General features: G+C 62.5%; 1 protein-coding gene across 1 annotated transcript; it reads left to right on the forward strand.

The window, feature by feature from the left end:
• The first annotated feature begins 270 nt into the window (after positions 1–270).
• On the forward strand, positions 271–13,443 carry ZBTB47 (zinc finger and BTB domain containing 47). The gene is made up of 6 exons (XM_054594819.1): positions 271–478; positions 3,928–5,481; positions 7,027–7,174; positions 8,345–8,460; positions 8,794–8,938; positions 9,215–13,443. The coding sequence occupies exons 1-6, from the start codon at positions 476–478 to the stop codon at positions 9,574–9,576; spliced, it is 2,328 nt and encodes a 775-aa protein (XP_054450794.1). The 5' UTR covers positions 271–475; the 3' UTR covers positions 9,577–13,443.
• The last annotated feature ends 2,258 nt before the right edge of the window (positions 13,444–15,701 follow it).

The following is a 15,701-nucleotide window of genomic DNA, read 5'->3' on the forward strand; positions in this document are numbered from 1 at the left end:
AGACTCCGGGACTAACAACCCGGCGGCGGAAAGGGGGCTCAGCGCGGGAGAGTGAGGCCGGGGTCCATCCGCTAGAATGGGAAGCACGGGGCCTGGCTGAGGGCCCCAGCGGCCCGAGGCAGAGCGGGCAGCTTCGGGACGCCGCACACCACGCGTGTCCATGCCCCGCGCCGGCACGCAGGGCGGCCTGGCCCTTTAAGCGTCCAGACGGCGGCCCCAGCTGACGCGCGGGCTCCAATCGGCGCCCCGCGCCCCCCGCCCGCCGCGCCCGAGGCTCTGGGGCCGCAGCTGCTCGGCTGCTGGACTCGCTGCGGCCCTGCGCCTCCGCCCGCCCGGCCGCGCCCCCGGGGGCCATGGTCGCGGGGCCCTGCGCGGGGGCGGCCCCCAGCGCGGCGCTTCATGGAGCGGCCCCGGCCTGGCCGCCGGGGGCAGCGCGATCCCGCGGGGCCCTGTGAGCCCCCAGCGCCACGGCACCATGGTACGCAAGGCCCTGCCTGTCCCCCCGCTTATCCGCCCACCTGCCCTCTCTGCCCTCCCGAGCGCACGGCCCGCTGACTCGGGGTGGAGGGTCTTCCCCCTCGCCGGGTCTCCCGAACCCCTTCTGGGTCCCCGCGGGCCCGGACTGCTGCGCTCTGGTGCGGCCCTCGGCGGGGAGGGGGTTAAATTCCTGGGGTGGGGGCCTCGGGCTCGAGAGGCTGAGGTCTTGCTGGGCGCTGGTGGAGGGGGCGCTCCCCTGAGCTTTGACGGCGCCGCCCTCGGACTGGGTGTCGGGGGAAGGGGGAGGTCGGATTCCCGCCTGGGCCTTGGGCCACGTGGGCGCTGGAGCCGCCCTGCCTGGGGATTCGGGGCTCCTGGGCCAAGCGGGGTGTTGGGGGGGCCGTCCGCAGCTCCAGTCCGAACTCCTGTGTGACCTTGGGCCGGTCCCCCTCCCTCTCTGGGCCTGTTTCCCCGGGAAGGAGGGGGCATGAGCCCTGAGGAGACTGAACTAGACACCCCCGTCCCCAAAAGGAGGAGCCTGGAAGTCGTGAGCCTGTGCCCTTTGCTCAGACTGGGCCCACCCACCGCTGCCGGACCATGGAAGGATTGTTGTGGGAGTTGGGGTGCAGATGGAGCCCAGGTTTCATCCTGGGGCCCCCCGGGAGGCGCGGGGCAGGTTAGGGAGGCAGCGGCTTCTTGGCCATGATGCAGGGCACCCCTCAGGTGTAGAAGCTCTGACCTGGTTGAGCGCCTGGGCAGGTGTCCCCGGCACCTGGCTTCCTCTCGGCCTGGCTTGGGGGCCAGGCTTTGAGGGTATGAACCCCCCCCCCCCCCCGGCAACAGGAGCGCTTGACCGCTCCCCTGGTCCTGCACCTTAGCCAGGCTGGCCTGGCGTTCGGGGTGGGGTGTGTGGCTGCAGCTGGCACAGCCACATGGGGAGGGGCAGCCGCAGCTTCAGGGAACTGGCACATCTGGCTGGGGAGGCGGGCACAGCTGGTGGGCGCTGCATGGAAGGTGCCAGGCGAGGGGGCAGCTGTGCCCTGCTGAAGGGCTGCCAGCTATGGACTCAGGCAGCATCTGTGTGCTTGTCAATGAAGCCCAGTCACAGGGCCTGGTCCTGAGTTTCTCGGCCCCTCAGGCGACAAGGATGCTGCTGGCTTGGCCGGGGGTGCTGCCTCGTGAGTGGGGCCTCTGGGGCAGCACGAGCTTGCCGGCCAACCGCCCCTCCTCGGCTGAAGCCAGAGGGCCTCACCGGGCCTCGCCTGGGCCCTGGGTCCCCACCTGCACACAGGAAGGTTGGGCACTGCAGGGCGTTCTGTGATGGGGAGCAGGGTGGCTCAGGCCCCGTCGCCTGGGGCGGGCTCCCCACAACAGGCCTGGCTTTGACAAGCCCTGATCCAAGCCGCTTCCTCTGCCCCTATCTGGCCACTGGAGCCCCTTAAGGAGCCCCTGTTACTATTCAAGTTGCACCCTGACCCCTCACTGACCTACAGGTGGCAGCAGCTCTGGGGAGGAGGCTGAGGCGGGGAGAGCCTGAGGAGGCACAGCTGGTCCCCTGGGTGAGAGGGTCCCCGATGCCTCTTCCTGTTTTTAAGTCATTAAAGGTCAAGAAATCGGCCTACATGGAGCAGTATCCAGCCCAGCGGGGAAGGGTGGCCTCGGAAAAGCTGGGAGGCCAGGGGCTCTGCTACTGCTCACCTAGGGACTCTCCCATTCTGAGCCTCAGTTTCCCCATCTGTGCAATCTCAGTTGGTCCCAGAAGATGAATCAGACTGAGTCAGGGAAGGGAAGAGGGAGGGGCTTGGCACTATATCCCAGTGAGATTGGCCAGGCCGGAACAGGCTAGCAGCCCCGAGGCAGAGGGGCAGACGCGTGGCTTCTTGGCCGGCAGGCAGAAGGTGTGGTGGGAGAGCTCGAGGGAGATCGTGTCCGTGGCTGAGGGCCTGGCCAGAGCGGGACCCAAGTGCAAGTTGGGTGGGTGTCCCCGGGGACTGCCACCGGCCCTGGTAGCTCCTCGAGGCCCACTCTGAGGCCCAGGGCGGATTCTCGTTCAAGTGACTGAGAAGTTGAGAAGAGACATCCCCCCACCCCCACACCCCCTCCCCAGTCTGGGCCCACCCATGGCTGTGCCAGCAGTGGGAGGCCGGACATGGGGGGCAGGTAAGCGTGGGCTGTGGACGGATGGGACCCGGCTTTCATCCCAGGGCCTCCAGGGAGTTGTCTGGGGCAGGGGCGATGATGGCCTTGTGGCAGTGGAGCAAGGTCCTCAAATATAGGATGCTCTGCCCCAGCTGGACAGGGTCCGAGGAGGGCCAGGGCCTGGAACCTGTGGGCTCGGTCCAGCCAGGCAGGCGGTTGGCAGAATATGTGAGCATATGCCATGCACTGGACCCAAGCAAGGGACTGGGCAGCCTGCCTGTCTGTGTGGCCCACCTTTTGGGGAGGCCACTGTGGTGGAGCCAGGAAAGGTCATGCCCGTCCGTACTGCCGCGGCTCACGGGAGCTAGAGAACCTGACCCATCAGACTTCAAGGGCCCCCCGGCAGCTGCGGAGGCCCTAGATGAAGTGGCCCTCCAAGATGGGCCCCTCTCAGAGCCCCTGGGGCAGGCCTGGGGGCCCACGCAGGCTGCCTGGGCTCCCGCCCTGCAGGACCCCTGTGTGAGGGGGACTTGCTGGAGGCCAGGCCTGCGGCGCCGGCTGGCCCAGGCTCTGGCAAGTGCTGAGAGGCTGGCTGGATCGCACCAGCCTCCTCTCAGGCGGGCGAAGCCGCAGGCCTGGGTGGGGGGTGCTTCACAGAAGTGTCTACCCTGCAGCGCTCAGGCCAGGCGGGCCCAGCGCCATGGGTGCGAGCATTCCCCTCAGCGGCCACTTCCTGGGCTGCGGTAGCCAGAGTGCGGGAAGCGGGCGAGTGAGCCTGGCTTCTCTTCTCAAGGCGTCTGGGGCTGGCGGCTGTGGTTTTATTTGTGTGAGTGAGTGTGGGGGAGAGAGAACTCATGGAGCCCAGGAAGTGCCTGTGTCCCTGCTGGGGTGACCCCTTGGTCCCCGTTTGCCTGTGATGGTCCTGGGCTTAGCACTGAAAGCCCCGCATCCTGGGAAACCCTTAGCTGCTGGCACACCTGGACAGGGGGCCACCCTAGTCCCTTTTCCCCTCTTCCTCTTTCTTTCCCCGGATGACTTCCTGTTTTGCAGCGGAAGAGCTGGAGGCCCAGAAAAGTTAACTGATCTTTGGCCTCAGAATGTCACGGTTGGAGTTGGAGCTCTGAGGGGCTTCAGAACTTGAGCTTGAATCCTGGTTCTTCCTCCACCTCCTTGCTTGAGCGTCGGCTCCTTTTCTGTAACATGGAACCAGGAGTGATGGGGGAACCAGGGGGCTGACATCGCTGCCTCTGAGAAGGTGGGCTGGCCGGAGCCCCGCCGGCCTGGACCTGACCTGTGCCCTCTGCCCTGCAGTTGCTGGTTGAGAAGACAACCGACTCACCGGCGGCGGAGTTCTCGCTGGTAGAGGACGTGGCGCTGCACTTCGCCTGCTTGATGGGCCGTCTGAATGAGCAGCGCCTCTTCCAGCCTGACCTCTGCGACGTGGACCTGGTGCTGGTGCCCCAACGTAGCGTCTTCCCGGCGCACAAGGGCGTGCTGGCCGCCTACAGCCAGTTCTTCCACTCGCTCTTCACCCAGAACAAGCAGCTGCAGCGGGTGGAACTGTCCCTGGAGGCGCTGGCCCCCGGCGGCCTGCAGCAGATCCTCAACTTTATCTACACATCCAAGCTGCTGGTCAACGCGGCCAACGTCCACGAGGTGCTCAGCGCCGCCTCGTTGCTGCAGATGGCTGACATCGCTGCGTCCTGCCAGGAGCTGCTGGACGCCCGCTCCCTGGGCCCCCCAGGCCCCACTGCTGTGGCTCTAGCCCAGCCAGCCGCCAGCTGTGCCCCAGCCGCGCCGCCCTACTACTGTGACATCAAGCAGGAGGCCGACACCCCAGGCCTGCCCAAGATCTACGCCCGCGAGGGGCCTGACCCCTACTCTGTGCGTGTTGAGGACGGGGCAGGGACTGCAGGTGGCACAGTGCCTGCCACCCTTGGGCCAGCTCAGCCCTTCTTCAAGGAGGAGAAGGAGGGCGGTACGGAGGAGGCTGGTGGGCCCCCGGCCAGCTTGTGCAAGCTGGAGGGTGGGGAGGAGCTGGAGGAAGAGCTGGGCGGTTCCGGCACCTACAGTCGCCAGGAGCAGTCTCAGATCATCGTGGAGGTCAACCTCAACAACCAGACGCTGCACGTGTCCACGACGCCCGAGGGGAAGCCGGGCGCTGCCACGGGCCCTGCCACCATGGTGCTGGGCCGGGAGGACGGGCTGCAGAGACACTCGGAGGACGAGGAGGATGAGGAGGACGAGGAGGAAGAGGAGGAGGAAGAAGAGGAGGGTGGTGGCAGTGGAGGGGAGGAGGAGGAGGAAGAGGAAGGTGGCAGTCAGGGAGAGGAGGATGAGGAGGAGGAAGGGCACAGCGAACAGGAGGAGGACGAGGAGGAGGAGGAAGAAGGACACAGTGACCAGGATCAAGAGAGCTCAGAGGAGGAGGAGGAGGAAGAGGAGGAGGGGGAGGCGGGAGCCAGGCAGGGGCCAGCGGGGCGCAGGGGCAGCCGGGCAGAGCCCCCTCCCCACAGTCGCATGGCCACACGGTCCCGGGAGAACGCCCGGCGTCGGGCACCCCCTGAGCCTGAGGAGGCCGCGCAGCGTGGTGGGAAGAGGCCAAAGCAGCCCTCCGGAGCGGCCCCGGCGCCGGCTCGAGGGCCACAGGCCCCTGATGGCTTGGGGGCCAAGGTGAAGCTGGAGGAGAAGCAGCACCACCCGTGCCAGAAGTGCCCGCGCGTTTTCAACAACCGCTGGTACCTGGAGAAACACATGAACGTGACCCACAGCCGCATGCAGATCTGTGACCAGTGCGGCAAGCGCTTCCTGCTGGAGAGTGAGCTGCTGCTGCACCGGCAGACAGACTGTGAGCGCAACATCCAGGTGGGCCTGGGGGGCGCTTCGTGCGGGGGACGGGGCGGGATGGGGCAGGAGGCCAGCGGAGGCCACACAGCCACCTAGGCTGGGCCAGGCCAGAGCTTGGACTTGGGCACCCAAGGGTCCTGCTGACTGCATTGCCCAGCCTGGGGGGGACCAGCCCAAGCCCAGGGTAAGTCAAGAGAGTAGGGCCCAGGTTGGTGAGAATGTCAAGGAGAGCTTTCTGGAGGAGGTGGATAGCACTGGGCTTTGACAAATGGAAAGATGCAGATAGGATTGGAACAAACAGTACCTTTGGCCCGAAGGGCAAGGGAGCATGGACTTGGGAGCATGAGAGAGTGGCCTGAGCCCATGAGATGGGGACAGCCAGCCGTGAGGAGGGATGGGCCCGCAGGGCCACTGTGTAGCGTTTCACAGATTGTTCGGTGCACAAAAGCGCAGATGAAGGGAGGAGGGGTTGACCCTGAGGGGGGTGCCATTTTCCCCTTGCCACAAAGGCTGAGTAGAGGAAGGGGCAGCGGGTAGGAAGGAGTCCCTGCATTCGGCTCTTTGGAGATGCCAGCTGGCCTGCGCCTGGGGACGAGGGACCGGATAGAAACTTGGGAAGAGCAGGGGAAGAGCGGGCCAGCCCAGACTCTCAGGGTGTGGGCAGCACAGGGTTTTTACCTTTGTGGCTGAGAGGTGGCGAGGTGAGGGCAGCAGGTAGGCGGGTGCTAATTGCCTCAACTAATTGCTAATTGCAGCTGCCCGAGGAGAAAGTGTTACCTGGGGGTTACCTGGTCCCCTGCCCCACCCTCACGTACCTGTTCCCGCTTGCCTGCCTGCGGGGCTGCTCTGACTCTCCACCTGCCACGCAGCTGCGCCTCCCTTCCGCAGGGGAAAGACCCTTGTTCCCTTTCCGACCTGGCCACCCTGACCAACCGGAGCCAATTTCTGCTTGCGCCATGGTCCTGCCTCCAGACCTGTGGGCACGTCCTGCAGGGTGGGCAGGACGAGGGCCTGGGGGAAGAGGAGGAAGGGAGCGGAGCCTTAAGGATCCCCCCGCCCTGCACTGCCTGATGGGACCGGGCTCTTTCTGCAGCAACCCCATCCGGACGGACGCTTCCCGCAGCCGCCCCTCTGAGACCTGTCTCCTTGGTGATCTCCATGGCGTCAGGGCCTGGGTCCCAGCGGGGAGGCAGCAGAGCTGATGTCTGCACCTAAGAGGGGCCTCTCCACACCCGCTGTGGCCCTTCAGCCAGTTACATGCCCTCCCCTCTGTAAGGAGATGCCTTGTTGGAATGGGCACAGAGGAGGGGCCCCCTGGAAGAGGAGACCCCGGCCCTAGTTAAGTTTAAGGATGAAGGCGAGCCGGGCTGTGGGTAGGTGTTTAGGGAGGTGCCCCCCCCCGACCCCCACAGCGTCAGATCTGGCGGGTCCCCAGACTCGAGGGCCCTCTCTCCAGCGCAGCCGAGGTGAGGAAAATGAGGCCCAGAGAAGGGCCACGGCCTGCGCCCTTCATCACAGGGTCCTGACCTCGGCCCCAGGGCCTGAAGTCCTCTCACCCCACAGTGCGTGACGTGCGGCAAAGCCTTTAAGAAGCTGTGGTCCCTGCATGAACACAACAAGATCGTGCATGGCTACGCGGAAAAGAAGTTCTCGTGTGAGATCTGCGAGAAGAAGTTCTACACCATGGCCCACGTGCGCAAGCACATGGTGGGTAAGTCGAGGCCCGTGGGGAACGGAGCCTGAGGACAGAGCTGGCCAGCCGCTGGGTGTGCGGGGAAGGACTTCACACCCGAGGGCGAGGGCGGTGTGAAGGAGTGAGGAGGCCCCTGTCAGCGGGAAGGCCTGGGATGGCGGGTTGCAGCGGCAGGCGGGACCGGATAGACGCTGGGGCCAGGGCTGCCGTGTTCAGTTAGGCCGGCCGCACGCTGCACAAGGGCTCCCGGACCCCATGGCAGGTGGGGTCCAGGGTCCAACCAGCACAGGCCCTGTTGGAGGACAGCCGTGCCTCTCACCTTCCGAATGGAACCCTTCGCCCAGGGTTAAGCCTGGACACAGCAAGGAAGCACCCCAAGTGCGGGCTGGGCCGCCCCTGCACCTTGGACGTGGCTGTCCCTCCCTTCTAGGGGGGCCTGGCTGGGAGTCCGGGGTCCCTGCAGCTCTCCCTTCCTGGCCCGCTCATGGACTTGGGCCCGCAGGAAAGGTGGCCAAGGGGGGCCTTACCCCCACTCTCCACCAGACAGTGCTGGGGGCCCCCGGCATGAACTGCCTGGGAGCTGGGACCCCTGGGGCTAGGTCTGGAGATGCTGGGTAACCCAGGACTGGCGGTGCCCCCTGGGCTCAGGGTCACCAGCCGCGAGCTCTGAGGGGGCCCTCCCTGCCTCCGACCGCCTCTTCCCTGACCTCTTCCTTGACCTCTTCCCTCATCTGTCCGTGGGTCCTGGGGCACATGCAGCTCACGTTTAGGAGGGCCACCCCCGTAAAGTGCAGCTACTACTGAGGCACCGTATCACTCCTAGCCTCCCTTTATAGAGGACGCTGAGGTCCACGGAGGCCGTGCAGGGAGCCGGCGGCTGGGCCCGGATTTGCGCTGGGCCCAGTTCTATTGGAATGCTTCCATCTTTCCCTGAAACTTCAGCGGGGGCGTGGGGGGCAGGGCGAGTGGCCTTGGCTCTTTCTCTTGGCCAGAGGCTAAAGAACCAGAAAGGCCACCATGCTCGTCTGACCAGACTTCAGAAAGGACAGAGACCTCGCCGCCGGGGACAGGGGTGATGGTGGGTGCTGCCTGGGAGGCAGCCGCAGGTCCTGGGACAGAGACAGTGAGGCAGGCCCCAGGCAGGCGGGGCCCCCCAGAGCTGTGACGGCCATGGTGCATGCCCCATAGCTCACACCAAGGACATGCCCTTCACCTGCGAGACCTGCGGCAAGTCCTTCAAACGCAGCATGTCCCTCAAGGTGCACTCGCTGCAGCACTCCGGGGAGAAGCCCTTCCGATGCGAGGTGAGTCCCCGTCCTCCCCTGCCCCTGGAGCCGCCCCGGACAGGACTGAGGTCAGGGATGGCAGCTGGGTGAAAGCCGGGGGCGGGGCGGGGTGCAGGGTTCTGAGAGGGACGCTCTGTCTGATGTCTGTGCCCCCGCCCCCACTCCAGCGATACCTGGTCACCCATCGGCCTGCCCTGCCACCGTGCGCCGCGCTGCCACTCCGCCCCCGCCCATCCGCACACATTCAGGGTGGTTCGGCTGCCCGGGCTGGAACAGCGGGGTGGGCTCCCTCCCTGAAAGCTGCTCCCTGCTCAGTCCCCGTCCTCACGCCCCGCCCCACCCCACCCTCAGAACTGCAACGAGCGCTTCCAGTACAAGTACCAGCTGCGGTCGCACATGAGCATCCACATTGGCCACAAGCAGTTCATGTGCCAGTGGTGTGGCAAGGACTTCAACATGAAGCAGTACTTTGATGAGCACATGAAGACCCACACAGGTAGGCCCGGCCTGGGACCCCTTCTCAGCCCTGCTCAGGAGGCCTGGGATGGCCCCGCCCCTTCTCCACCTTGGGCCTCAGTTTACCCTTCTGAGGCTCAGGGCCACGCTCCCCACCTCCCAAGGTTAATGAGGCTGGGACAAAGTAGCCCGGGGTGGGGAGGATCCTAGCGCGAGGGCCGAGCCCCACTGCGGTTCCTTGGGCGCAGGGAGGCTGGCCCTAGGCTGCGGTATAGTGACCCCCAGTGACACCCCACTGTCCCCCGCCAACCCCCAGGGGAGAAGCCGTACATCTGCGAGATCTGCGGCAAGAGCTTCACCAGCCGGCCCAACATGAAGCGGCACCGGCGCACCCACACAGGCGAGAAGCCTTACCCCTGCGACGTCTGCGGCCAGCGCTTCCGCTTCTCAAACATGCTCAAGGCCCACAAGGAGAAATGCTTCCGCGTCAGCCACCCGCTGGCCGGCGACGGCCCCCCCTCTGCGCCAGGCCTGCCCCCTGCCCCGCCTCAGGCTCCCACCCTGCCCCTGCTCCCAGGGATGCCCCAGACCCTGCCCCCCGCGCCCCACCTGCCCGCCCCACCTCCACTCTTCCCTACCACTGCCAACAGCGGCGGGCGAATGAACGCCAACAACTAACCCTGCCCTGCGCCTGCAGGACCTGGAGCCCAGCGCCGACTGGGAGCACCCCATGGTCCTCCCCGCCTTGGGGGAGGGCACACCTGCCTGGCACCGTTCCCCCCACCCCCAGAGGTGGCTGGACACGCTCTGCTTGAGGCCCCTGCCCCTAGCAGGGGTGCAGGCTGGTGGCGCCCCAGATCTGGTGGAGGACACCTCACTCCCAAGTGCTCCCTTTCAGTGACTCCTTGAAGCCTTTCCTTTTTTTCTTTTTTTGAAAGCGAAGGAAAAAGAAGAGAGGAAACTATTTGCAGTACCCCCCTCCAGGTGAGGGGGGCGCTGGAGGCAGCGGGCACAGTGGAAGGGGTGGTCTGGAGGGCAGGTGTATGACTCTCGCTCTGCCGAGGCCTGAGCTGGAGGGGCCGTCCAGGTGGAGCCCGGCCGGCCTCAGCCGCTCAGCCCTGCCTCCCCTGTGCCCTGTACCTTGCCCCCTTGTCCTGGAGGGTTTGGGGAGAACTTGGGATGCCAGCCCCCCTGGAGCAGTTGTGGACTCGGTCTGAGGACTGTGCACAGCGAATAGGGGCCTGAGTCTGCATGCCCGTGAGCGTGGTGGGTGGGGAGTGGCCAGGCGTGAAGACTTCAGACCCAGCTCTGCACCGTGTGGAGTGGGGCAGGCAGGGGCTGGACCCCAGGCGTTTGCTTTCCCCACCCTTCACCCTGCCAGCAGGGGTCCCTGACCCACACCAGGCCGCACCGAGATCAGCCCATCAGCCTGGGCCTTGGGGGGCTGTGGGCAGGTCCTGGCTGGGCAGGTGGGTCGGCTCCCGCAGCACCAGCTCCCAGGAGCCCCTGCAAATGAGTGGACTGCAGGGGAAGGGCTGTAGGAGGAGGCTCAGGCACGTGATTGGAGGTTTCAAGGTGCTATCAGTGGGGCAGCCGGCGGGGCTCCCACGCACAGAGCACCCCGCCCCTCGCTGCTGCCCTGGCCGTGTCTCCCACGCTAGAGGAGATGTGTATGTCTGCGTCTGTCCCCGCTCCCCGAAGACGATGCCAGGCCTCGTGCTCTCCTAGGCCCTGCCACAACCTGCCCCTGGCTAGCATCCAGCGTCCTTGTCCCTCCTGGGCCCCTGCGCCGGTGGCGGGGTGCCTGTGGCATTGTTGGTGAAAGGACCTGCACGTTCCCGGGGGCAAGGCAGGGTCCGGGGTGGGGGGAGCCCCTCCCCGTGCCCACTGCTTGCCCCCGGAGGCCGGCACTAACAGGTCACCCTTTTTGGTTGTCATTTAACATCTTTATTCCTGCCTTTTAAATGGGGAGGAAGGTTCCATAAGCTACATGTTTCCTAGTTAAGCTCTTTCCTATTGTGTTTATGCGGTTATGTTTGTTATACTCTTTGCACCTTAAACCCCCACGACTACGCCCACACCACCACCTTCCCAGCACAACTGGAGTGGGAAGAGGCCTGAGCCCCAGGGGGACCACGGGGGGCTGGGCCCCATCAGCCTACAGGCTGAAGGGGTCGGAACCCCTCTGACCTCTTTGTGAGACCCATGGCGCTGGGGCAGGGAACTGGGCACATTTTAATCATCAATAAACGAAGCACTTTATTCTGTACAGACGTGGGCAGGCCCGAGGAGCCCGAGTGATTTGAGGGTCTGTGATCCCAGCCGCACAGGCTGCTTGCTGCCTGGGCACGGAGCGGGCAGCGCCCCGGCCTGCTTGAGTTGGGGCTGCCTCTGCCTCAGGAGCAGGCCGGGCCAGCGCCTGCGGACACACCCTCGGGGCCCCTGCTGTCCTCGGGGGCCTGAAAGCGGGCCCTCCCTGAGGGGAAGGCTTCCCGTCTGGCGCCCAGCTCTGCGGCTCCCCGTCCCCAGCCTGGGCCTCCTCGGCCCCTGCTTTACTGAAGCTCTTTCCCTCTCCTGTACCCCTTATCTCTGGGCTTCCATGACGTCCTCAGGGTCCCCCCTCCCCGCTCCCCAACGCTTGCTCTTTCTAACCTCTGGTCCCAGTGCCTGGCAGCTCCCCCGAGCTGGCTCACATTCCCCCCCACCTGAAAGTTGATCTTCCCCAGCGGGCTCTAGGCCGGGACCCCTGTGGGTTCCCAACCCCTTGTCACTCACACCAGGGTCTACCGTACAGGCTGGTGGCCTTGACACCTGCTAGCCCCACTGCAGCCTTAGCAAGCCTGGGGGCCCTGGCCAGGCCAGACTTGGACAAGCAGAGGCCAGAGGTGGGTGTGGAGGAGCCGGTAGTGAAACCGTGTCCCAAGGCTGGGGGTCCCTATCCTTTTATATCTTCCCTCTGATGGCAGGAGAGGGGTCCGGGCAGCAGACTGGGCTCTGGTCAAAATGGTCATGTAGCCGTGTAGGTAGGCACAGCCGAGCCCGCTCCCGGAGGCCCTGTCCCCTCGGGGCGGGAGCCCTGTGTCCCTGGTGCTAAATGCTCTCCCCCTTGGGCCACGGTGGGAGGGAACTCCTTTCCAGCCAGACCACAAGGGCCTGAAGCAATAAGGGAACCTCAGCAGCACCAGTACGATGGGGTTCTTGTTTTACCAGCTTTTCCATTTCCTTTTTATTTTAACAACCAATTAACAAGCACCCGGATATTGGACCGAAGGGACTGGGCTTTACACCCACCCCCAGGGCTGGCTGCAGGGGTGGGGTGGGTGCTCAGGCTCGTCCCCTCCCCCTGGGGTTTGGCTGTGAGGAGGCCCCTCTGTGCAGTGGGATTCTCAACCCATGTGGCCAGACCTCAGGTCTGGCACCTGGGCCGGTCCCTGCCCCGGCTCCTCTGGGGCTCCCTGGCCTTGGGCCAGGTCGGGGGAGTGGCCAGGGGGGTGAGGTGACCCGTTGCAAGCCCCGTGACCACAGCTGTGGGACCCGGGGCTGGTCTCAGAGCCCGAGCCTCCGGCGCTGGCATGTGCTGCCACAGTGCCCCTCACAGAGGTGGTAGAATGGCTGTGCCCGGGCCTGGGGACCCCTGGTCATGTGTGACCGTCCCACAGCCACAGAGTACGTGGGGGACAGCAGGCAGGCGAGTGAGAGGAGCGAGGGGAATAAAGTCCATACAACTGTTCCTTGGCCCAGCCTCTTTTATTTCTTTAAAGAAAAAATTTCTTTTTATCCTCACCCGAGGACATATTTATTGTTTGAGAGAGAGAGGAACGGGGAGCAGGAAACACCAATTCGTTGCCTCCCAAACACACCCCTGGCCGGGATCAAACCCACAGCCTCGGTAAGCGCCCTGACTGGGAATCAAACCTGCAGACTTCTTGGTTTATGGGACGGTGCCCTCACCAACCGAGCCACCTGGCCAGGGCTGCCCAGCCTCTTCTTCATGTGTTGATTGCCCAGACTATTGCTCAGAAAGACTTGGACCAGGGCAAGGAGTGCGACGGCTCGGCCGCAGACCTCATGGACAGCGTGCCCTGGACCCCATCTCCCTCCCGTTAGGGTGGGCTAGACTTCGGGGAACGCCCAGAGTCAGGAGCTGAGGCAAGAGCAGAGGCACACCCCCAGATTGATGCTGGGGCTTGGGCGGGTGCAGACTGGGCTGGAAAGAGGAGAGGTCCTGGGGCCAGTGGCCGGAGGCCCCGGAGGCGGTGCCACAGGAGGTCAGGGCCTCTGCAGGTGTGGTTTCCAGGACCCCCAGGGGTGTGGCCGCAGGAGCCCCTCCTGCTCATGCTCAGCACTGGGGGACACTGCGATGGCCAGTGTGGACTCATCCCTTCATGGGCAGGTGAGACCGAAGGGGCCAGGTATGGGAGATGCTGTCATGGGTGCCTGGGAGGACGGATGCTCACGTGGGAGACAGGTAGTGCCCTCTGAGGGGGAGCTTGTGGCTCCCCTGGGCCCTCTGAGCACTGGCTCCATACCCGGTGGTTTCTAGGCCCCAGGGATACGGGGCGAATGAGGCCCCTGTGTTGGCGTCACTTGGTTTGCTTCCGGGGGAGGGGTCTGCTGGGAGGGAGGACAGGAGGCTGGTGGGTGGATTCATTAACCAGCCAGCGGAGGAGCCGGTCGTCAGGGTGTGGACACTCTTTTCACACAGTCCCCTTCCTTGACTAAAAGGAACTGGGGCTCACTCAGGCCACCCTAGAAAAAGTCTCACTGACAGACGCGAGGGCCAAGCCGCGCCCCTCAACCTGGGTCTCTTTTGGGAGGGGTCTGCTTCTCTGTGTTTCTGCTCTCTTTCTTCTTGCTACCCACCTGTCTGCCTGTCACCTCTCTATACGTCCTTTCCTTCAGCCCCACCTCACCACCCTCATCACCAAAGTACAGCTGGCCCTTGAACAACGTGGTGGTCAAGGATACTGAACACAATGCAGTCGGAAATCTGCGTATAACTTCTGATCCCCCTGAAACTTAACAATTAACAGCCTACTGTTGGCTGGAAGCCTTACCACTAATAATCAATCAATGCATATTTTGTATGTTATATGTATTATATACTGTATTCTTACAATAAAATACACTAGAAAAAGAAAGTTATGAAGAAAATCATCAAATACATTTACGGAACAGTATGTACCTGTTGACAAAACTCCATGTATACGAGGACCCATGCAGTTCAAACCCGCATTGTTCAGGGATCAACTGTATTTCCAAGTTGCCTCTCCAGAGAGTTTTGGGCACGTGCCACGTGAGGCCGGGAAGCAGCCGCAGCCGGGTGGCCGCGGGCCATGAACGGCGGGCACCACGGTGGGCCTCTCAGAAGCCCTCGTTCTCCTCCGCGTGGCCTGGAGCACACGTCCGAGCAGTGCCGGCCTGCGGTGGGGAGCTGCACTTCCTTCTGCCTAAGGCCCAGCAGGGGCCAGTGGGATGGGAAGCGATGCACCCCTGGCTTGGCAGTGCCCGTGGACCTGCTCCCCGGTTTTGCGGCTTTGCAGAGTCGTGGCTGGTCGGTCAGTCGGGACGGGCTGCATACGCGGTGCAGCGCACTACGCACATTCACATCGTTGTGCAGCCGTTGCCTCCACCCGTCCATGGAACTCTCTACATCTTGCAAAACCGAAACTCTGTCCCCGGTAACAGTTACTCCCGACTCCCCTTGCCCACTGCCAGCCCCTGACAACCCCCGCTCTACTTTCTACATCTATGATTTGACTACTCTGGATATCTCCCGCCAGTGGAATCATACATTCTTTGTCCTTTTGTGATGGCCTTATTTCACTTACCATAATGTTCCCAAGGTTCATCCATGTTATAGCATGTGGCAGAACTCCTTTCCTTTTTAAAGGCCGAATAATATTCCATCGTATATGTGTGTGTCCCACAATTTATTTATCCAATTCATCTCTCTATTGTCTATTGACATTTGGGTTACTTCTACCTTTTGGCTATTGTGAATAATACTGCAACAAACACAGGTGTACAAATCTCTCTCTCTTTGAGACCCTACTTTCAATACCTTTGGGTATATAACCAGAAGTGGATTACTGGTAATCCTATTTTTAATTTTATGACAAACTACCACACTGTTTTTCACAGTGGCTCTACCATTTTTACATTCCCACCAAGAGCGCACAAGCCTTTTCATTTCTGCACATCTTCACCAATACCTGTTGTTTGGTTGTTTTTTTGCAGTAGCCTTTCTAATGGGGGTGTGAGGTGGTATCTTGTGGTTTGGGCTTACATTTTCCTAGCAGTTAGTACATTGAACTCCTTTTCATGTGCTTATTGGCCATTTATATATCTTATTTGAAAAAATGTCTATTCAGTTCCTTTGCCCATTTTTAAATCAGGTTGTTTGTTGTTACATTTTAGGAGTTCTTTATATATTGTAGATGTTAACTCCTTATCAGATATGCAATTTGCAAATATTTTCTGCTATTCCCAGGGTTGCCTTTTCTATCAACTCTGTCCTTAGATGTACAAAAGCTTTAAGTTTAGATGCAATCTGTTTTTTGTTGTTGCTCGTGTATTTGGTGTCATATCCAAGAAACTGTCAGATCCAACATCATGAAGCTTCTACCTGTTTTCTTCTAAAAGCTTTGTAGTTTTAGCTCTTGAATTTTGAGTTCCTTTTTGCAGATGCTATAAGACAACTTCATTCCTTTGCGTGTGGATATCTAGTTTTCCAAACACTATTTACTGAAAAGACTGCCCTTTTCTCAGTGAATAGTTTTGGCACCCTTGTTAAAAATCAC

The sequence above is a fragment of the Pteronotus mesoamericanus genome, unplaced genomic scaffold (genome assembly GCF_021234165.1).
Source record: "Pteronotus mesoamericanus isolate MK-2021 breed Mesoamerican mustached bat unplaced genomic scaffold, CSHL_Meso_final scaffold_533, whole genome shotgun sequence".
Classification (NCBI taxonomy): Eukaryota; Metazoa; Chordata; class Mammalia; order Chiroptera; family Mormoopidae; genus Pteronotus; species Pteronotus mesoamericanus.

What these genes read in the sequence shown, in the direction of transcription:
- ZBTB47 (XM_054594819.1), top strand. An exon ending in CGTGCGCAAGCACATGGTGG is followed by an intron (nt 7,175 to 8,344) that starts GTAAGTCGAGGC and finishes CATGCCCCATAG; the next exon opens with CTCACACCAAGGACATGCCC. An exon ending in GCACATGAAGACCCACACAG is followed by an intron (nt 8,939 to 9,214) that starts GTAGGCCCGGCC and finishes GCCAACCCCCAG; the next exon opens with GGGAGAAGCCGTACATCTGC.